General features: G+C 41.3%; 1 protein-coding gene across 2 annotated transcripts in view; it reads left to right on the top strand.

Moving 5' to 3' along the window:
- The window catches only part of HIP1 (huntingtin interacting protein 1), a 404747-nt gene that overhangs the window by 30495 nt on the left and 358447 nt on the right, over positions 1 to 15805 (top strand). The window contains exons 1-2 of one of the 2 annotated variants that reach the window (XM_078679591.1): positions 9818 to 9946; positions 10560 to 10611. The exons of the other annotated variant lie outside the window; for it this stretch is intronic. Of the exons in view, the coding sequence (XP_078535717.1) occupies positions 10585 to 10611 (27 nt within the window). The 5' untranslated portion in view covers positions 9818 to 9946; positions 10560 to 10584. Of the gene's footprint in view, positions 1 to 9817; positions 9947 to 10559; positions 10612 to 15805 lie in introns of those variants that run through there. 2 annotated transcript variants of the gene reach the window in all.

Below are 15805 nucleotides of genomic sequence, written 5' to 3'. Positions count from 1 at the left end.
ATATACCATTCATCCCAAGAGATGGAACCTGTCAACCTTCTTCAACAACCACTGAATCTGCAAAGAACCTGTAGTCTATGATCACCCACCCACTTCTTGCTGCGATGCATGCTGCATAACTGCCAGTCTGCAGAGAGGCATTGATGATTCAAGATCGCTGACATTATTAAGAACTTAAACCTGGAGATCCTGGTTCTGGCGGAAACCTGGCTCAATTACACTTGAATTTATATTCTTGATCTTCTTCTACCACATCACTAATCTATTCTCTGATGTGACCATTAAGACAGATATGGCTTGAAGAGTACCAGCTATCCAATGAATACGATAGGCTACAAAAAACCTCCCACTGCTTGCTACCTCTCCTTTCAATGTTTATCCCTCAAAATCTCTGCTACAAAGAATCTACACTCAGACCTAATATCGTCTACCACCACCACCCCTGGTGAAAATAGCATGTTCATCAAAGATAAATATCATATTTAACTTGGATGGATGCAGTACATCCCAGCCCAGTTGATAATCTCTGAGGCCAGTATCTTCACTGGTGATTTTAAGTCAACAACAAATTGATTGTGTTCTCTGCGTTTCTCAGGGCAGTGACATCTTCCAACACACTACCAAAAACCTCACTCACTCAATCTATCTAATCCATTCTTGATTCGATATCCCGTTAACCGCATATGTCCCTGTCCCAGTGAATTGGTCTGACCATCTTTAGATTCCTTTCATGCTTGCTTTTATCTACCAGAAAACCTCTGATCTACAGAAAATAGAAAGAATATTGTTTTGGGGAACTAGGCCCCTTGACATGAACACACCCGCTAGCTGGGCTCAGATGAACCTTCCATTTATGGTTCTTGACAAGACATCAGTGGTACTACTGCTGAAAATAGTGATTGCACAAAGTAACAGATTGGGGACTTACTCTGTTGAAAAGCAAGAAGAAGACTTAAAACTGCACGAAGATTCTACAAATCTCACATTTCCATCGCTAAGTCCTCTCACATTCATTCACTTCCGGATAACTCTTTAGAATCGCACAAAACATCTCTTTAAAAAGGGTAAACAACTCAGTAACCCAGCCTCCAACATGATGCTCTGAATACGTAAAACCAAATGGGAAAACCTTGTGAATATGTTTGGCAAGAAAATTAAGTTCACTGAACTCTCACTAGGTCCAACTGCTAACTAACTAAACAACTGCAGGTTAAACTGTAAAGCTCAGAATACCTGGTGTTAAAGCTAAGAATACCTGGTCTTATTTTAACGTAATTTCAGAGTCTGAGTTACTTGACTATAGCAAGGTCAAACCATTGAATCACTTCATTAGTGCTGTGCTGGAAAACCCAGAGTTTCGAATAAACTCCTAGTTGATCCAAGTAAAAACTAAATAGTGTTTGAGGCAGAATGAAGACACAAGAACTGCAGCCTTGTCCTAATTCAAATAGGAAACTGTCAAGAAGGTTGTTTGGCTGGATGTGAAGAGAATGTTGTGAGGCTACTAACCTTTCCATTAACCACCCCAAGAAAGGGTAGGGTTGAGACTGGGTCAGAGTTATTCAGGTCAATCGCGTAAGCTGAAAATTTCTTTTTAACAGAGGTGACATTTGGCTTATTTCAAACAGTAGAGGGAAACCCCTTCTATAAGTGACAAATTCAATAAAGTGGCCAAATAGGGTAACAGATGTTTGGCAAGCTCCTTACATGTGTTATTCTACCATCAGTATGCGGACGATACCCAGATCTACCTTAGATATCATCTCTGAATTACATGTTCATGCCTTCCAGCACCCTGAGAAACATTCAAAATGATTGTCGAAACAGAATTCTATTAATCATCGCCAGTAAATGTAGACTATCTGTCCATTTGTGGAAATGTAGCCTCCCTCTGCCTAGAGCCTCACATGTTTAAACAAGAGCAGTGTACGAAACATTCAATTTCTGACAGTGGAGCTGGTATCTGCTATTCACTTCAAACTCTGTGCAGGACACCCTATCAAAGTCTTGGGATAAAGCATGGCCTGGAAGTAATTAACTTTCTCAAGGCCCTCAGAGTATATAAGTGCATTGTGTCTCATGTAGAGATGTTGCTGTCTCTTTTCTACATCTAGTTCCTTGGTACAAAATATATTTTCTGTTCTTATTTAGGTGTTGCATCCTCATTAAGACTAGCATGTTGGTTCAATTAATTGTACCGTGCAGTACAGAACCTGCTTACTGTGTTAAGCTCCTTGGTACAGAACAGTACCTGGCTGCCTCTTGTCTTGTCAGACTCCTTACTACAAGGCAGTGTATGGCTAGTACTTACGTAAGGCTTCTAATTACAGAGCAGTGCTATGTTGCTCCTTACCACGTTACTCTCCTTAGTACAGAGCAGTGTTTTGCTGTTGCTAACGACATCAATAACTTCCAGCCTATCTCAGCGTTACCCCTTCTTGGGAAGTTAATGGAAATCTTTGTAGCCTCTCAACTTTCCAGTCAAACAACCTTCTTGACAATTTCCAATTTGGACAAGGCCGCAGCACAGACCACCAAAGTTGTTGACAGGCCAGTCTGCGTCGGCAATGATGATAATTTATGCCTATTAGTCCTTCGTGGCTGCAACCAGACACTTACTTCTCTTTGGTTTACATCCTGAAAGTACAAATGGGATTCAGGTGATAAACTGATCCACTTCTTACTAGTTTAACTGCAGGTAGGGGTTTTGCTCAGGGCTTTAGTCTGTCTCTAACACTATTTAATCTTTACTACTTGGATCCACTGGGAGATGTCATTAGAAACTCTGGTTTACTCTACCATCAGTATGCAGATACAACCTAGATCTATCGTTGGGTTTCATCTCTGAAAAGCCTGTTCATGTTCTTCAGCAACCTGGGGAAATTATCATATGACTGCCAAGCTAGAATTCTAATGGTCACCCCAGAAACATCCAGCCTATGTGTCTGTGTGATAAACAATATGCGGAAGCAGAGAAGTATCCAGAAACAGGATTTATTCCATATGTCAAACTCCACCCGGCAGCGGAGCGTCTGATCAGCGGTAAGCCAATTGTACAGTGCCAACCGTAGATCAACCAACATCCATGCACGGGTGTAAATACATTCATACAATAACATGTTATGAGCACGAGATCTATTCCTATCGTCACACGTCGCGTGGTACTCTCCATGCACGAGATGTTCCACGCGGCGTATGACGCAGTACTAGTATATACATTACATTACACCACCTTCCCCCTTATAACAACAAACAAAACTAATTCAGTAGATACCTAGAATTTCACAAATTCATTATATCTTTCTGGCATTTTAATACATCTACCGAAAGAAGAAAATTTTTGACTATCAATAGAGTTTTGAACCTCTACATTCCGTTCTCTAGAAAGAGGTTCATCGAAACTACCAACTCATGTCTGACTGAACATGCTTCATCAGGACGATTAGAATTTCCCAATAATTGGGGTTCCTTAATCCAAAAGGACCAGTCTAAGTTTTCAGACATGTCGGAGTTCACTTTACCTTTGATAATTTCAGCTTGGTGATCCGTGATCTTCACTAATTGGCGCTTATTCCACCAACCTCTTTTGTTAAGAAAAGCAGACCCTTTACTAACTTTTAACACTTGAACAGGTGTACTAAATTTCGAATGACCTTTCGTTACTTTCCCAGGACTTTTAATCAACACCCAATCACCCACAGTAACATCAGCAAAACTACTATTTAAGCCCTTGTCAAAATTCAATTTCATTTGATCTTGCTTTGCGCGAACCATATTTTTGATTGACTGAGACTCAAATGGTTTCTTTACAGAATCTCTATGTAACCATGATGGAAACAAAACAGAACGATTTTCTCTTCCTCTTAACAGGGAAAAAGGGGATACACCTGTTACGCAGTGAGGGGACGTGTTGTAATGCCACACTTTCCGAGTAATAAATTCCCCCACTTTATAACCACAAGAGACTGCAGTCTGGACACCCTCTTTAATTACTCTATTTCCCCTCTCCACTAGACCATTTGAAGATGGCGAATATAAAGCAACTTTGAGTTGTTTGATATCTAAACTTTCCAAAAATGAATGCATCTTATCAGACACAAAATGTGTACCGTTATCTGTAACTATGTACTTTGGAGTTCCTTCCACATCAAAAACTTTCTTCAGAAAAGCAATGGTGGAATTTGAATCTGGAGACTTGACAAAATCAAAGTATAACCATTTCGAAAAATAGTCAACTAAAAGGATCACATATTTATTCTCTTGTTGGAGAACAGAATATGGTCCCGAAAAATCTACAGCAACTTTTTCCCAAGGGGTATCCGGAAATTCTGTGGGATGTAATGGCATTTTTATTGTACGCCAATGCTTATCTGACAACAAGCACTCAGGACAAGAATCAATTAAATTCTTGACCTGAGTATCCCTAGAGACGGCCACCAATAGTTTTGCTTAATTCGCATAGCTGTCTTTGTTATCCCTAAATGCCCCTGGTGTGCTAGATTAATGATTGATTCTCTCAATCTAAAAGGAGGGACAAATTTCTCACCTTTGCGAACAATATCATTCTCCACAAAAAGTTGATCTGCCACCTGAGCAAAACTTCGTAATTCTCCACTCAAATTCCTTGGTTCAGGCCAACGTTGAGTTGAAAATTCTATGACTTTCAACAAAACGCCATCCTCTTTAGTACTATTTCTCCAGTCATCTTCTGAAATGATAGTACTAATTTCGTTAACAGCATCTATTAATGTAACACATTCTACATCTTCCGCAACAGAATCCTCTTCATCATCATTGTTTATCCAGAATGGCTATGTCCAATCAGCACGGAAATTTTTTCCACCTACTATATGCCTGATTGTAAAGTTGAACTCTTGTAATTTTGAAACTAATCTCATAAGTCGAGCTGATAAAGATGGACTAGACTTGGTAAAAATATAAATCAAAGGCTTGTGATCGGTCACTAGCTCGAATTTCCTTCCCCAAATATACATTTTAAATTTATGAACAGCCCAAGAACAAGCCAACGCTTCCCTTTCTATCGTACTGTATCTTTGTTCAAACTCTTTCAGTGCTCTTGAAGCGAATGCGACGGTTTGTTCCTGACCGTTCACTTTCTGGGTAAGAATTGCTCCTAAACCAGATATACTAGCATCTACTGTAATAGTTGAGATAGCATCTTCCCTAAATGCATGAATGGCTTTTGCAGAAACAATCATTTTCTTAACCTCACTAAAAACTTTATTTAATTCCTCAGTCCAAATAAGTCACCCCTTTTCTTAAAAGCTGTCTCAGTGGCTCTACCAACTGCGAATAAGATTGCACAAACCTGGCGTAATATTCTGCTAGCCCAAGAAACGATCGCAGTGCGTCTTTATCTGGGGGAGGTTTTGCATCTTCAATAGCCCTAACCACAGAAACTTTGGGAGTAATACCTTTATCTGAGACAGTATGCCCCAAATATTCAATCTCATTTACTGCAATTTTACACTTTTTCTTATTAACTGTCATATTTCTAGACATTAAAATTGATTAAAAATTTTTTTTAAGTATTTTGTTATGTTCGTGTAAGGTTTCTGCAAAAATTAAAATGTCATCCAAGTAAGCCTGGACCCCTTCAATTCCCTGGAATAATTCATCCATCAATTTTAGAAACACACTACCTGCAGACGCTAACCCAAAAGGTAGGCGCATAAATTTGAACGCTCCAAAAGGAGTAATAAAAGAGGTGAGTTCTTGTGACTCCTTTGACAAAGCCACCTGGTGGTACGCTGACCTCAAATCTATCAATGAGAACCATTTTGCTCGACCAATGTTAGCTAGCAATTCGTGAATTCTCGGTAAAGGATGGCAGTCGATAATAATGTTCTTATTCAAAGAGCGTAAATCCGCACACATCCTAATTTTATTTGTCTTTTTTCGGATGACCACGATGGGCGCAATCCATTGTGAAGAATTAACAGGGGAAATGACACCCTGTTTACATAATTCATCTAACATTGCTTTTAATTCCGTTCTAACACTTAATGGAACAGCCCTGACTTTGTGCGTGACTGGTTGAGCCCCTGGAATTAACCTGATTTTATGTTCAAATCCTTTCACGCTTCCAATTTTTTCTTCAAACACAGGTTTAAATTCCAATACAATGTCCTGAATATTCACATTAGAACTGTCTATGTTTGCTATAGTCGCTTTATCAGAACTAGTTTTAAATTTAGGCAAATCCCCCACTTTGATGGGATTTTCATCACCAGGAACTAAATAAAGTCCCATCAAGGCTAAATCTTTCCAACCTACAATGTTTTTACCTTTCTCAGCTACATACATTTTTGTAACTGTTTCCCTTCCCAAGCACTGAATCAAACCTTCAAAATAACCTAACATGTTAATATCCTTTTCTCCGAATGCTCTTGGATTAACATCAGATTCTACTAATACAACTCTTTTGTCCCATTTCTCATAAAAAGTGGAATCTCTGAGGATGGTATAAGGTGATCCCGAATCCGCCATCACCTGTAAATGAACATTATCAATAATGGCTGAACATAAAGGACCCTTAATAGATTCCACATCACCATTAGCATCAAGAGTTACAATAATATTTCTAAAAGAATTTGCACAATCATCCACCTCAATGCAATTAATATTAGGATTTTTCTTTGCAAATCTACAAACACCTTGAAAGTGTCCTATTTTTTTGCAAATTGAACAACGTTTTTTAACAGCCGGACAATTTGTAGCGTTTGCTAAATGGTCCCTTGAACCACATCTGTAACATAAAGTACTTTATTTTTTATTTTTTTTGAAAATTTTTGTTAAAACTCTTGTTTTTAGTATTAATAGCACAAACAGCGCCTTCTTGGTCTGAATCTGAGTAGTCCAAAGCATTAATTCCTTGTTTAGAAGGTTCCATTACTACCTTACTGGTTAAAGTAGATCGTTCAATGCTGAGAGCCAGGTCGATGACTTCATTCAAGGATGGGTTTTTACATCCAAGGATCCTTTGTTTAATTTTTCTAGAATTACAATTGAACACAAACTGATCTCTTATAAATTTATCCGGAGAAGGTTCAAAATCACAAGTAATAGCTTAGAACCCTGAGCGCAGCAATATATTCTTCTTCTGTTTCCTAGAATAAAAATTGTGTCTCTCAAGCATAACATTAGGTTCATCACAAAATTGTTTTTTAAGTCTGGCAATAGCTTCGATATATACATTCCATATATTATCTCCACTTTCATCTTGAGAGACAGGAGGAGCAATAGGAACCACACTTTTAAAAATTCGTTGACCAGCTTGGCCCAAGCAACCAAACAGTAATGCGAATTTTCGTTGCGCAGAATAACTGTTTGCGTCAATGGCCACCAAATGATTCTCAAACAAGTCAAACCACTCTGACCAATTAATGTTAGGTGTGCTTGGTTTGCTCAGGAAAGGCGGTGGTTGTGTGATTTGCTGCCATTGAGTGTCAGACATGTTGAAGATCAATTACTAACTTGAATGTATAAATACGAATAACTTTAAATCTCAGTGTATATATTTCAGTAATAACCAGAAAATTATAACCTTGTAAATACAAAGTCTAATTAATCCTGTAATGAACAGTATTAGTTCTGAAATGAACAGTATGAAGTAGTTTGTAGTATTAATTCTGAAATGAACAGTATGTAGTAATTTGTAGTAATGACACGCAGTGTGCGTGTTCCAGAACTGACATGCAGCAATGAAATTATTCAAATATGGGTATCGTTGTATGAGCGTGCGTATCGCAGCAGGAATACGCAGGTTAAATTGTTCAATTATGCGCAATGACAGAAAGCATCCATGCGCGCATTGTAACGGGTGCAGAGAATAACTTATTCTCGTTTGAATGATGCTGTTGAACAGTAATGTAGTAAATATATAAATAGCGTGCGTATCGCTGAAAGGACACGCGTCTCAAATTTAAAATAACGTTGTTTTTAAACAAAAAGGCCCCACCAAAGGAGAGATAAACAGTACCTTGTTCCGACGGTAAATACGTTTACCTCTTAGTTTGTTTTGATGAGCGCTTGTCCAATCAAATTGCGCTTTCGTATTTGTCCAATGGGTGAGGTTCGTTTTAAAGAAAACGCAGAAGTAGCGAATCCATGGGGTCGTTTGAACCTCAGTGTCCCTATTGGAGGATTATGCGCGTTGAGAGCTTATCATGCTGCAGAGCTCCTTCGTGTGACTAATAGGAAGACGAAGTATCCGAATAAATTAATTAAATTTCCTCTTTGCGTGGGAAAAAAGGGTGGAGTTAAATCCCCAGCGTCGCCAAAATGTGGTAAACAATATGCGGAAGCAGAGAAGTATCCAGAAACAGGATTTATTCCATATGTCAAACTCCACCCGGCAGCGGAGCGTCTGATCAGCGGTAAGCCAATTGTACAGTGCCAACCGTAGATCAACCAACGTCCATGCACGGGTGTAAATACATTCATACAATAACATGTTATGAGCACGAGATCTATTCCTATCGTCACACGTCGCGTGGTACTCTCCATGCACGAGATGTTCCACGCGGCGTATGACGCAGTACTAGTATATACATTACATTACAGTCTGTGTATGGAAATGCAGCCTCCCTCTGCATGGAGTCGCCTGCATCTAGACAAGAGTGTTTTATGAAGCTGTGCTTTTCCGACACTGGAACTACGATCTGTCCTTCACTTCCACCATCTATGTGCATGAGTCCCCGCCTTGCAGCTTTTGAAAAGAAGCACAAACTCGTTCTGTTTCAAAGACATTTCAGTTGAGACTTTGCACTCCGCTTATCACTACTTATGTAAGTTCCACTGCTGAACTTCAGCTGATTGCACTCGAGTTTACTGTTTCGTTGACTAACTCTTTGCAGTGTTTATTACATCAGGAATCACTTGTCATAACCCTCTGTAAACCACTCTAATGCACTTGGGTCAAAGTTCGCTATATAGAAAAGACACAAATTAAAAAAATAATAGTAATACCGCTAGTGTCTACTCTGAAGCCACTGGTTGAACCGCTGCCGCCCCTCCTCGGGAGTCGTGCCTGCTCCATCCGGTGTGAGCACTGCCCTTGCGGAGGGGTCTCAGGCCCTGCCCAGACCACAGGAAGGGCAGCCATTTCCTTCCTCCCTCGCACGTACTACTCAGCCACGATAGGGCTCCTTGGCAGTGCCCTGACAGACCTCGGGCCTCCTGGGAAGGAAGTGTCTTGAGACTGCAGTTACCGTTCTCGCTGCTGAATAATCGCCAGTGACCGTGCCATACATGCCAACATTTCAGAAGAGCAAAGTGGGAGATTTAAAAAAAAAAAACGGGAGAATGGGGCCTTGAATCGGGTTACTGACATGTATGGGCTTTGGAAGTGTGCTGCTGCAGGATCGGACATTTGAAACGCAAATGCACGTTTTTTTTCTTACCTTTCAGAAGCATGGAGCGCAATGGCAGACAGAGAGAGGGTGATGCAAGGGTTGTGCACTGGCCTGGCAGGTTGCTGGCATTGCATGCACCCCCGCCCTCCCAGCCCCCTGTGTGGCACTGCAGCCTGGGCTGAAACAACTTCCCAGGCACAGACACAGCCATCCGCCCCCCCGCCCATTCTTCACAGGTCTTTAAAAGACAATTCCCTTGCTAATGACGCGTTGTTGGTTTTTCACCCCTTCTAGAGCCCCCTGCACGTTACACAATAAATATCAAGCCCTGTCAGCTGAAACCAATCGGGGTTTTGCTTGCAGGAATCAGGAGGCGGGAGACTAGCCTTGAAATCGTTAGTCTCACGCCTGAATCGGGAGGGTTGGCATGTCTGCCGTGCGCTTCTTGACCTCAGGCGGGACCCGTACTGTGGCTCCTCGTGCGTTGTTAGGCAACAACACCAGGCCGGTTTCACTTCGTTTGAAATAGTTGAATTTTACAACTCGACGAGCGGTGCTAAGTGTGAGGGGTGGGTGTGCGCAATATAATTTTCTAAGTATTTTTTGTGAATGTTGGCGTAGTCTGAATATTCCGGAATGTGTGGGAGGGTAAAGTTTGGCCCTGGCGTGTTTCCAATGAATGCTCGCTGCTTTCTTTCAATATTAAACAGCACGAAGTAGCGAGCTTCACCGGTTAAATAATGGAGCCCCATTTTAGAATCAGTATGGCGTGCCTCCCACTCGCTCTGCAGATCACACGTCATTTCCTGGTCTGGGGCTGCTAACTTTTTTATCGATTCCATCATTTATAACACAATCTGGGCTTAGTTCACTGTTTAGTTCCCATACACAGCTGAATATTGGCATTTTTCTTATTTCGGCTTCTTAGTGCTGAGCACGTCTTCCTTCCAGATGGATTGCTTCTGACTTCTCTATTCAGACAGGATTAGTGTGTGATTTGTGTGCTCTACATACAGGTGGGCGCAATGCCTGGTGTTCATGGTTCTGGTGTTGGGGATTGTTCTGGCGGCAATCAGTTTAATTCGTCTGTACAGGGCCAGTCTTGTGTCAGTTTTTTTTATGTAGGACATTCATCAGAAAAGAGCATGACCTATGCTTATTATGTATTTATTTATTTTGCAGTTTTACTGATCGCAAACTAGCCCAGATGGATGGGGAATCGCTTTATACAAAGGCAAGTGTGTAGATAAGAATGTTTACGTTTCACAGCATAGGGTGTTTTCATAATTTTTACACCAGACCAGTTACAAGTTGCATATAAGACTGTCCTGTTTCAGTAGAGCAGGTTAATGAACCACAGACTCAGTTGCCAGACGATTCCAGAAGTTTGGATACATCAAGACCAGGGGCCTGCAACCTTTTCTGTAATAAGATCTACTTTTGTTCAGTAAAAATCATCTTGAGCTACTATTATTAATGTTGTAATAGTGACCACATAGACAAGATTTCCTTAGTGGCCATCCTATGCAAGATTACCAGCTGTGATCACCTCAGTGCATCAGTAGGGTTGAAAAGAGTCATGTAAAAAAAGGCTTTCTCAATTTGGAATGTCTTTTCACGGGTATTACGTAACACTTATATCTGCAATGCCCCGAGCATCAAAGTAATACTGTTAGTATTGGGTCTCCCCATTGGCACATTATTTATCACTCACATATCCTTTAAATATATTTTGGAAATTCAACCTTTTTTTCCCAAACACCTGCTTATGAATTCTGAAAAAACCCACATGTTTGCCTCAAATACACACTTTGTAATAGTATATATTGTATGTGTCTGCACACCAGAAAGCTACTTATAGGTAGCTGGAGAGATAACAGCAGCTCACGAGCTACTCATTGTAGAAGCCTGATCTAGACATATATAGTCTTCTCTTCTATGTTGAGGGGAGAAAACGTCAACATATTCTCATGGGGGCCTGAGCTATAAGGGGTGACCTGAGACCTTTATGACACTGCTAGAAAACACAGGCACATATATGGCACTGAGAAGCCAGTGGACATTTATATCTTTAGAATGCACCATGTTTAATATACATGGAATTATAATAGGCACAAATACAATCCATTACAACAAGCAAAAACTACAGGCTTATTTTCTTTGAAAAGTATTAATGGATTTGGTGAATCAGAGGCCGTACGGTTGTCTGTTTGTAATCCCTCTATACTGATTTGAACCCCTTCAATTTAGTTATCCAACCTGCTTAGAGCGAGTTTAGGTATCTAAATTATTGTTAGGGTCGAGTACACTGTGTTCACTAATAACCCATTTGTATTCTCTTTTTGTGGAGTTATGAACACCAGTTACTGCAAGGTAACTCATTTGAATTTCATGGCTGTTTCCACAAAGCATGCTGCATTCTGGGACAAGTAGTTTTGCTTTTATCATTGTGAGAATTGGCTAAAAAAACTCAGCATGCAAGATGTTTGCGCAAACGCCAGAATTGACTAAAGGTGCCCCACATGAAATGAGCCCACTTGACAGCCAATGACATTGCATGTGGAAAAAACACCATATAAAATATAATTATGCATGCAGCACTTCAAGGTATTCCAGATATGAAAGTGAAATAATAACAAAGGATATCCGCATTTATTATACAAATTGTAACTTTAACTACCTGTGCCTTTCATGGGTAACAGCCACAGCCGCCAGACATCTGTTAATGGCAAAGCACATCTGTTGATTGCCATGGCATGAGAAACCTCCTCCAGGCTACAGCAATCACGTCAGTGCGATGTAGAAATGTACAAAGATGGAAAAAAATCCCTGAGTGGAATGTGCTTTCGTTTCTTGCAGACCTGTAGGAGGACCCATCTCTCCAGCAGCCTGCGGTTGTGTGCAGAGGAGGGCAGGGTATTCTACCAGGGGTCAGGGACCTCATCAAAATATATACCCTGCGGGACTGAAGCCCTTGAGCTCCTGTGAACTTGCTGCCACTCCTGTGTGTATAGAAAATGTAAACTGCTAGCACAACCCAGCTACAGGATCGATTTGTCCAGCAAATCAGTCGCTCATGTTGTGGAGCATCAGGCCTCTCCACTAGGACTTCTTCTGCTGGTATTCAGTGCATTCTCCGTGGTCCTGGATATTTTTGTGTGAGCTGTTACCGATAGTGAGGGGCCACCGACCTCTAGCGCATCCCACATCTCCTAAACTTCAGTCTGGTGGCAGTACGATTTCCTTCCGATCAGTCTTTGTATGAAGAAGCATACCCATATTGTCTTGTTATAATGTGCATAAACAATAGTTACAGGAGGTACTAGAGCACTAGCAATGAGGGTATGTTAAGATATTAAGTACACTTGATATAACTATCTCCCTAACACTGTTAGTGGAGTAACCGTACAATTACAACACTGGCTGATGTAAGAATCAAGATCTGGTTGACGAAGAGAATGGGCAGGACAGTTCGATGGAGCTCCATAGATTCTGCCTACATTACGGTAGGTCCCTGACTCTCTCTCAGTTTCCTGTGAGTGTAGTGGTGGATTCAGGCCCTTCCTGCAAGCTGTCTAGCAGCCTAGACACATAATGCCTCCTGATAACTTAGATACATTTCTATGACAGTTTCATTGGTACAGAGAAGGATTTGATAATTTTGCCACTTCCCGGGAGGCTTGGGCTTGATGAATTGGTTCCTGCTTCTTTATACAGGATCAGGTATTTTGGTTGGTCATTCTTCGGATATGCAAATCAGTCATGGCCATGCTCCTCATGGGAACAGTACAGCCTGAACTGCCAGGCCTGGTCCTCCCTGAACTGGAGCACAAGAAACCTAGGATTGGTTCACCCTAGTTAGGGCTCTTCAGCCAGGTATAGCTTGGTTGCAGTGGCACAGTGAGCCCACGTCTGGGCATACCTAGCGCGCTTACGGCGCAAATGCAAAAACAAGGTTATGCATAGAATGCTTGAATTAATCTCAGCCACTGTAATTGCTCAGGGCTGCTTCCCAGTCCATTGTTTTGATGCCTTCCATCCCACCTCAGATTAGACAAAAGGTATATATAAATCAGCCTTGGTCCTCCTCTATTAAGAACAGTCCAGTCCAAACTTCCAAGCCAGATCCTCTCTGGACCTGAACAGAAGCAACCCAATACCGGTTCCAGCCCAGTTGGGGACTTCAGTTGGTTGATTTGTTAAGTAATTAATTTTAATACTGCTAGACAATCCAATAATCTTCTGAAGCCATGGCTTCTCACAGTCCCTTGATGACTTTCTAAAGAGACTATTTAGTATATGATCACAGAAATCATCCTCTAACAAAAAGGCCCATGGAAGAAATCTCAGTCCAATCGGGGTCTGCTTACTAGTTACTTGATACCACCATGCATCTCTTAGGACACTTAATTCAGTGGCCCACTCACGATGGCCTTTTTGAGCTCCCTTTTGAATACAAGTATAGCCTCTATGTCAGCACTTTGGTCATCTGAATATCTGACCCCTGCCTTCAGACAATTCAGCGTTGAACAGAAGCATGCTAAGACCACATGCAATGTTGAGAAGGGCATGCCTCATGCTCCCTCAATGTGGAGATCTTAGCGGACACCAAGAACAAACTCACCCTTTCCACAATACCTATCCAGAAAAGTAAGGAGCCCTTGCCTACCTCCCAAGAATACGCATCTCCTTCTGCTTCCGCAGGCAAGAGCTTCCCACTTTGCTGAAGGACCAATAGGGCCAATAATGTCCAAGCTTTGTGACCCTTGCTTGATGCCTTTGAGATATTTTGTGTCTGTTGGACAGAATTTAATTCTTTACCCATATGATGAACGATAAGCTGTCAACTGTCTCCATCCGAATTTTTTTTGGATGTGTGTGCAATTATTATTTAAGTATCCAATAAAGCGCTGGACATCCCTGTTTCCACTGCACCAGTTCAGACTGTCAGTGTTGAAACCCTATTTCTCTTTCTCTTTCTAAGAGACCTGTTCAGCTGTACCCAGACCTTCTTGAAGCAGTTAAGCACCTCTGAAACCTACATCCACAAGTCTATGTCCACTCAGAGGGGAAAGAATATGCATGACACTACACAAGACCCTTTATCATCAGGCTTCATACTCTTGCAGGTTTCCTTGTTTTATTAGCTGAAAGATCATCTTCCTCTGTTTCACCCTCTGCCATCCCTCCAAAAAAGGGCAGTAAAAAGACAGAGTGCTTTAAAAGAAAGTGATGTGTGACGAGCACTTTAAGGTTGAGGGTTTTTCCCTTAGGGCAAGATAGGAGAATTTATAACAAAAAGGATCTCTAAAACTTAAGAAAACGGGGCAGCTGGACTACAACTATGTCATTACATCATGCCTTGATGGCATTGACACTCCTCCGAGAGCTGCTTGATTCTGTTTTATACGCCTCAAACCTAACATAAGATTATCTGGTTCTTCTTTTTTCTGGAAGCTGCATCTCTCTGGGGGGGAGGGCGGGGGCAGCAGAGGAATACATCCAAAGAATGAGGAATACAATTATCAAATTGTCTAGAAAAGGAGAAAGTCCTCTCCGAATACCATTCCAGAATGTCCAGGCAGTTTAAAGAGCCCTTTCTACAAGTTGGTTCACCGTACCAGCATCCTTTACACTTAGAAGATAGTGATACTCAAATTACGGCCGGGGGCCGCATGCAGTCCTCCTGACCTTTACAGGCAGCCCCTGATTGAACAATAGCACTAGTTTACTGTTTACTTTACAAAGCACTAATATTCATAGAGATATTAAAATGGGAAGCATTTATTTACAGTCGAACTGAAGTTAAAAAAAAGCACAAAAGCTGTTCTGCACCACTTAACTTTAAGAGCACTTTAATTTTGAAAGACGTCTTGCAACAAACGTGGAAAAATATGATAACATTCCTTCAAAATTCAAAAAAGTGTATTTCCTTGACCTGCAGAAGCGTTTCACCTTAGTACATCAGATTATAAAAGTACATCACAATTTCTTTTACTAAGTGACAGTTATCAAATATGAATTTAAACACATTCATGACTCCCCACCTCCTTCCTTGATAGCAATCCAATAGAAATGTGAAATAAAACAATTGCCTATGATCACACAGTTTGGTCAAGTGCAGAAGCTGGGATTGATCCCAGGTACAATTCAAACACTAGATGTACATTCATCGCCCACCCCCTACGCCCACCTTACACCTCCCAGCCCTGACCGCCGCCATGCTGCCATCTATGCGGCCCTCAGTTACACCACAGATGAGCCTTTTGGCCGCAGTAGCAGTTTCATCTCCGAAAGACCTGCCTATCGGTCTACCTTGGCCCCCGATTGCCATCGCTCTGACGAGTGTTGTGTTAAAGTTAGAGTTGTACCTCCCTGTACACACCTCTCTTTCCCTTTCATTAGAGAAACTCACTGACACGTAGTCG

Source organism: Lissotriton helveticus, chromosome 3_1 (genome assembly GCF_964261635.1).
Source record: "Lissotriton helveticus chromosome 3_1, aLisHel1.1, whole genome shotgun sequence".
NCBI classification, from domain to species: domain Eukaryota; kingdom Metazoa; phylum Chordata; class Amphibia; order Caudata; family Salamandridae; genus Lissotriton; species Lissotriton helveticus.
Note: the sequence above shows the minus strand (reverse complement) of the source record. Positions and strands in the feature narration are given on the sequence as shown.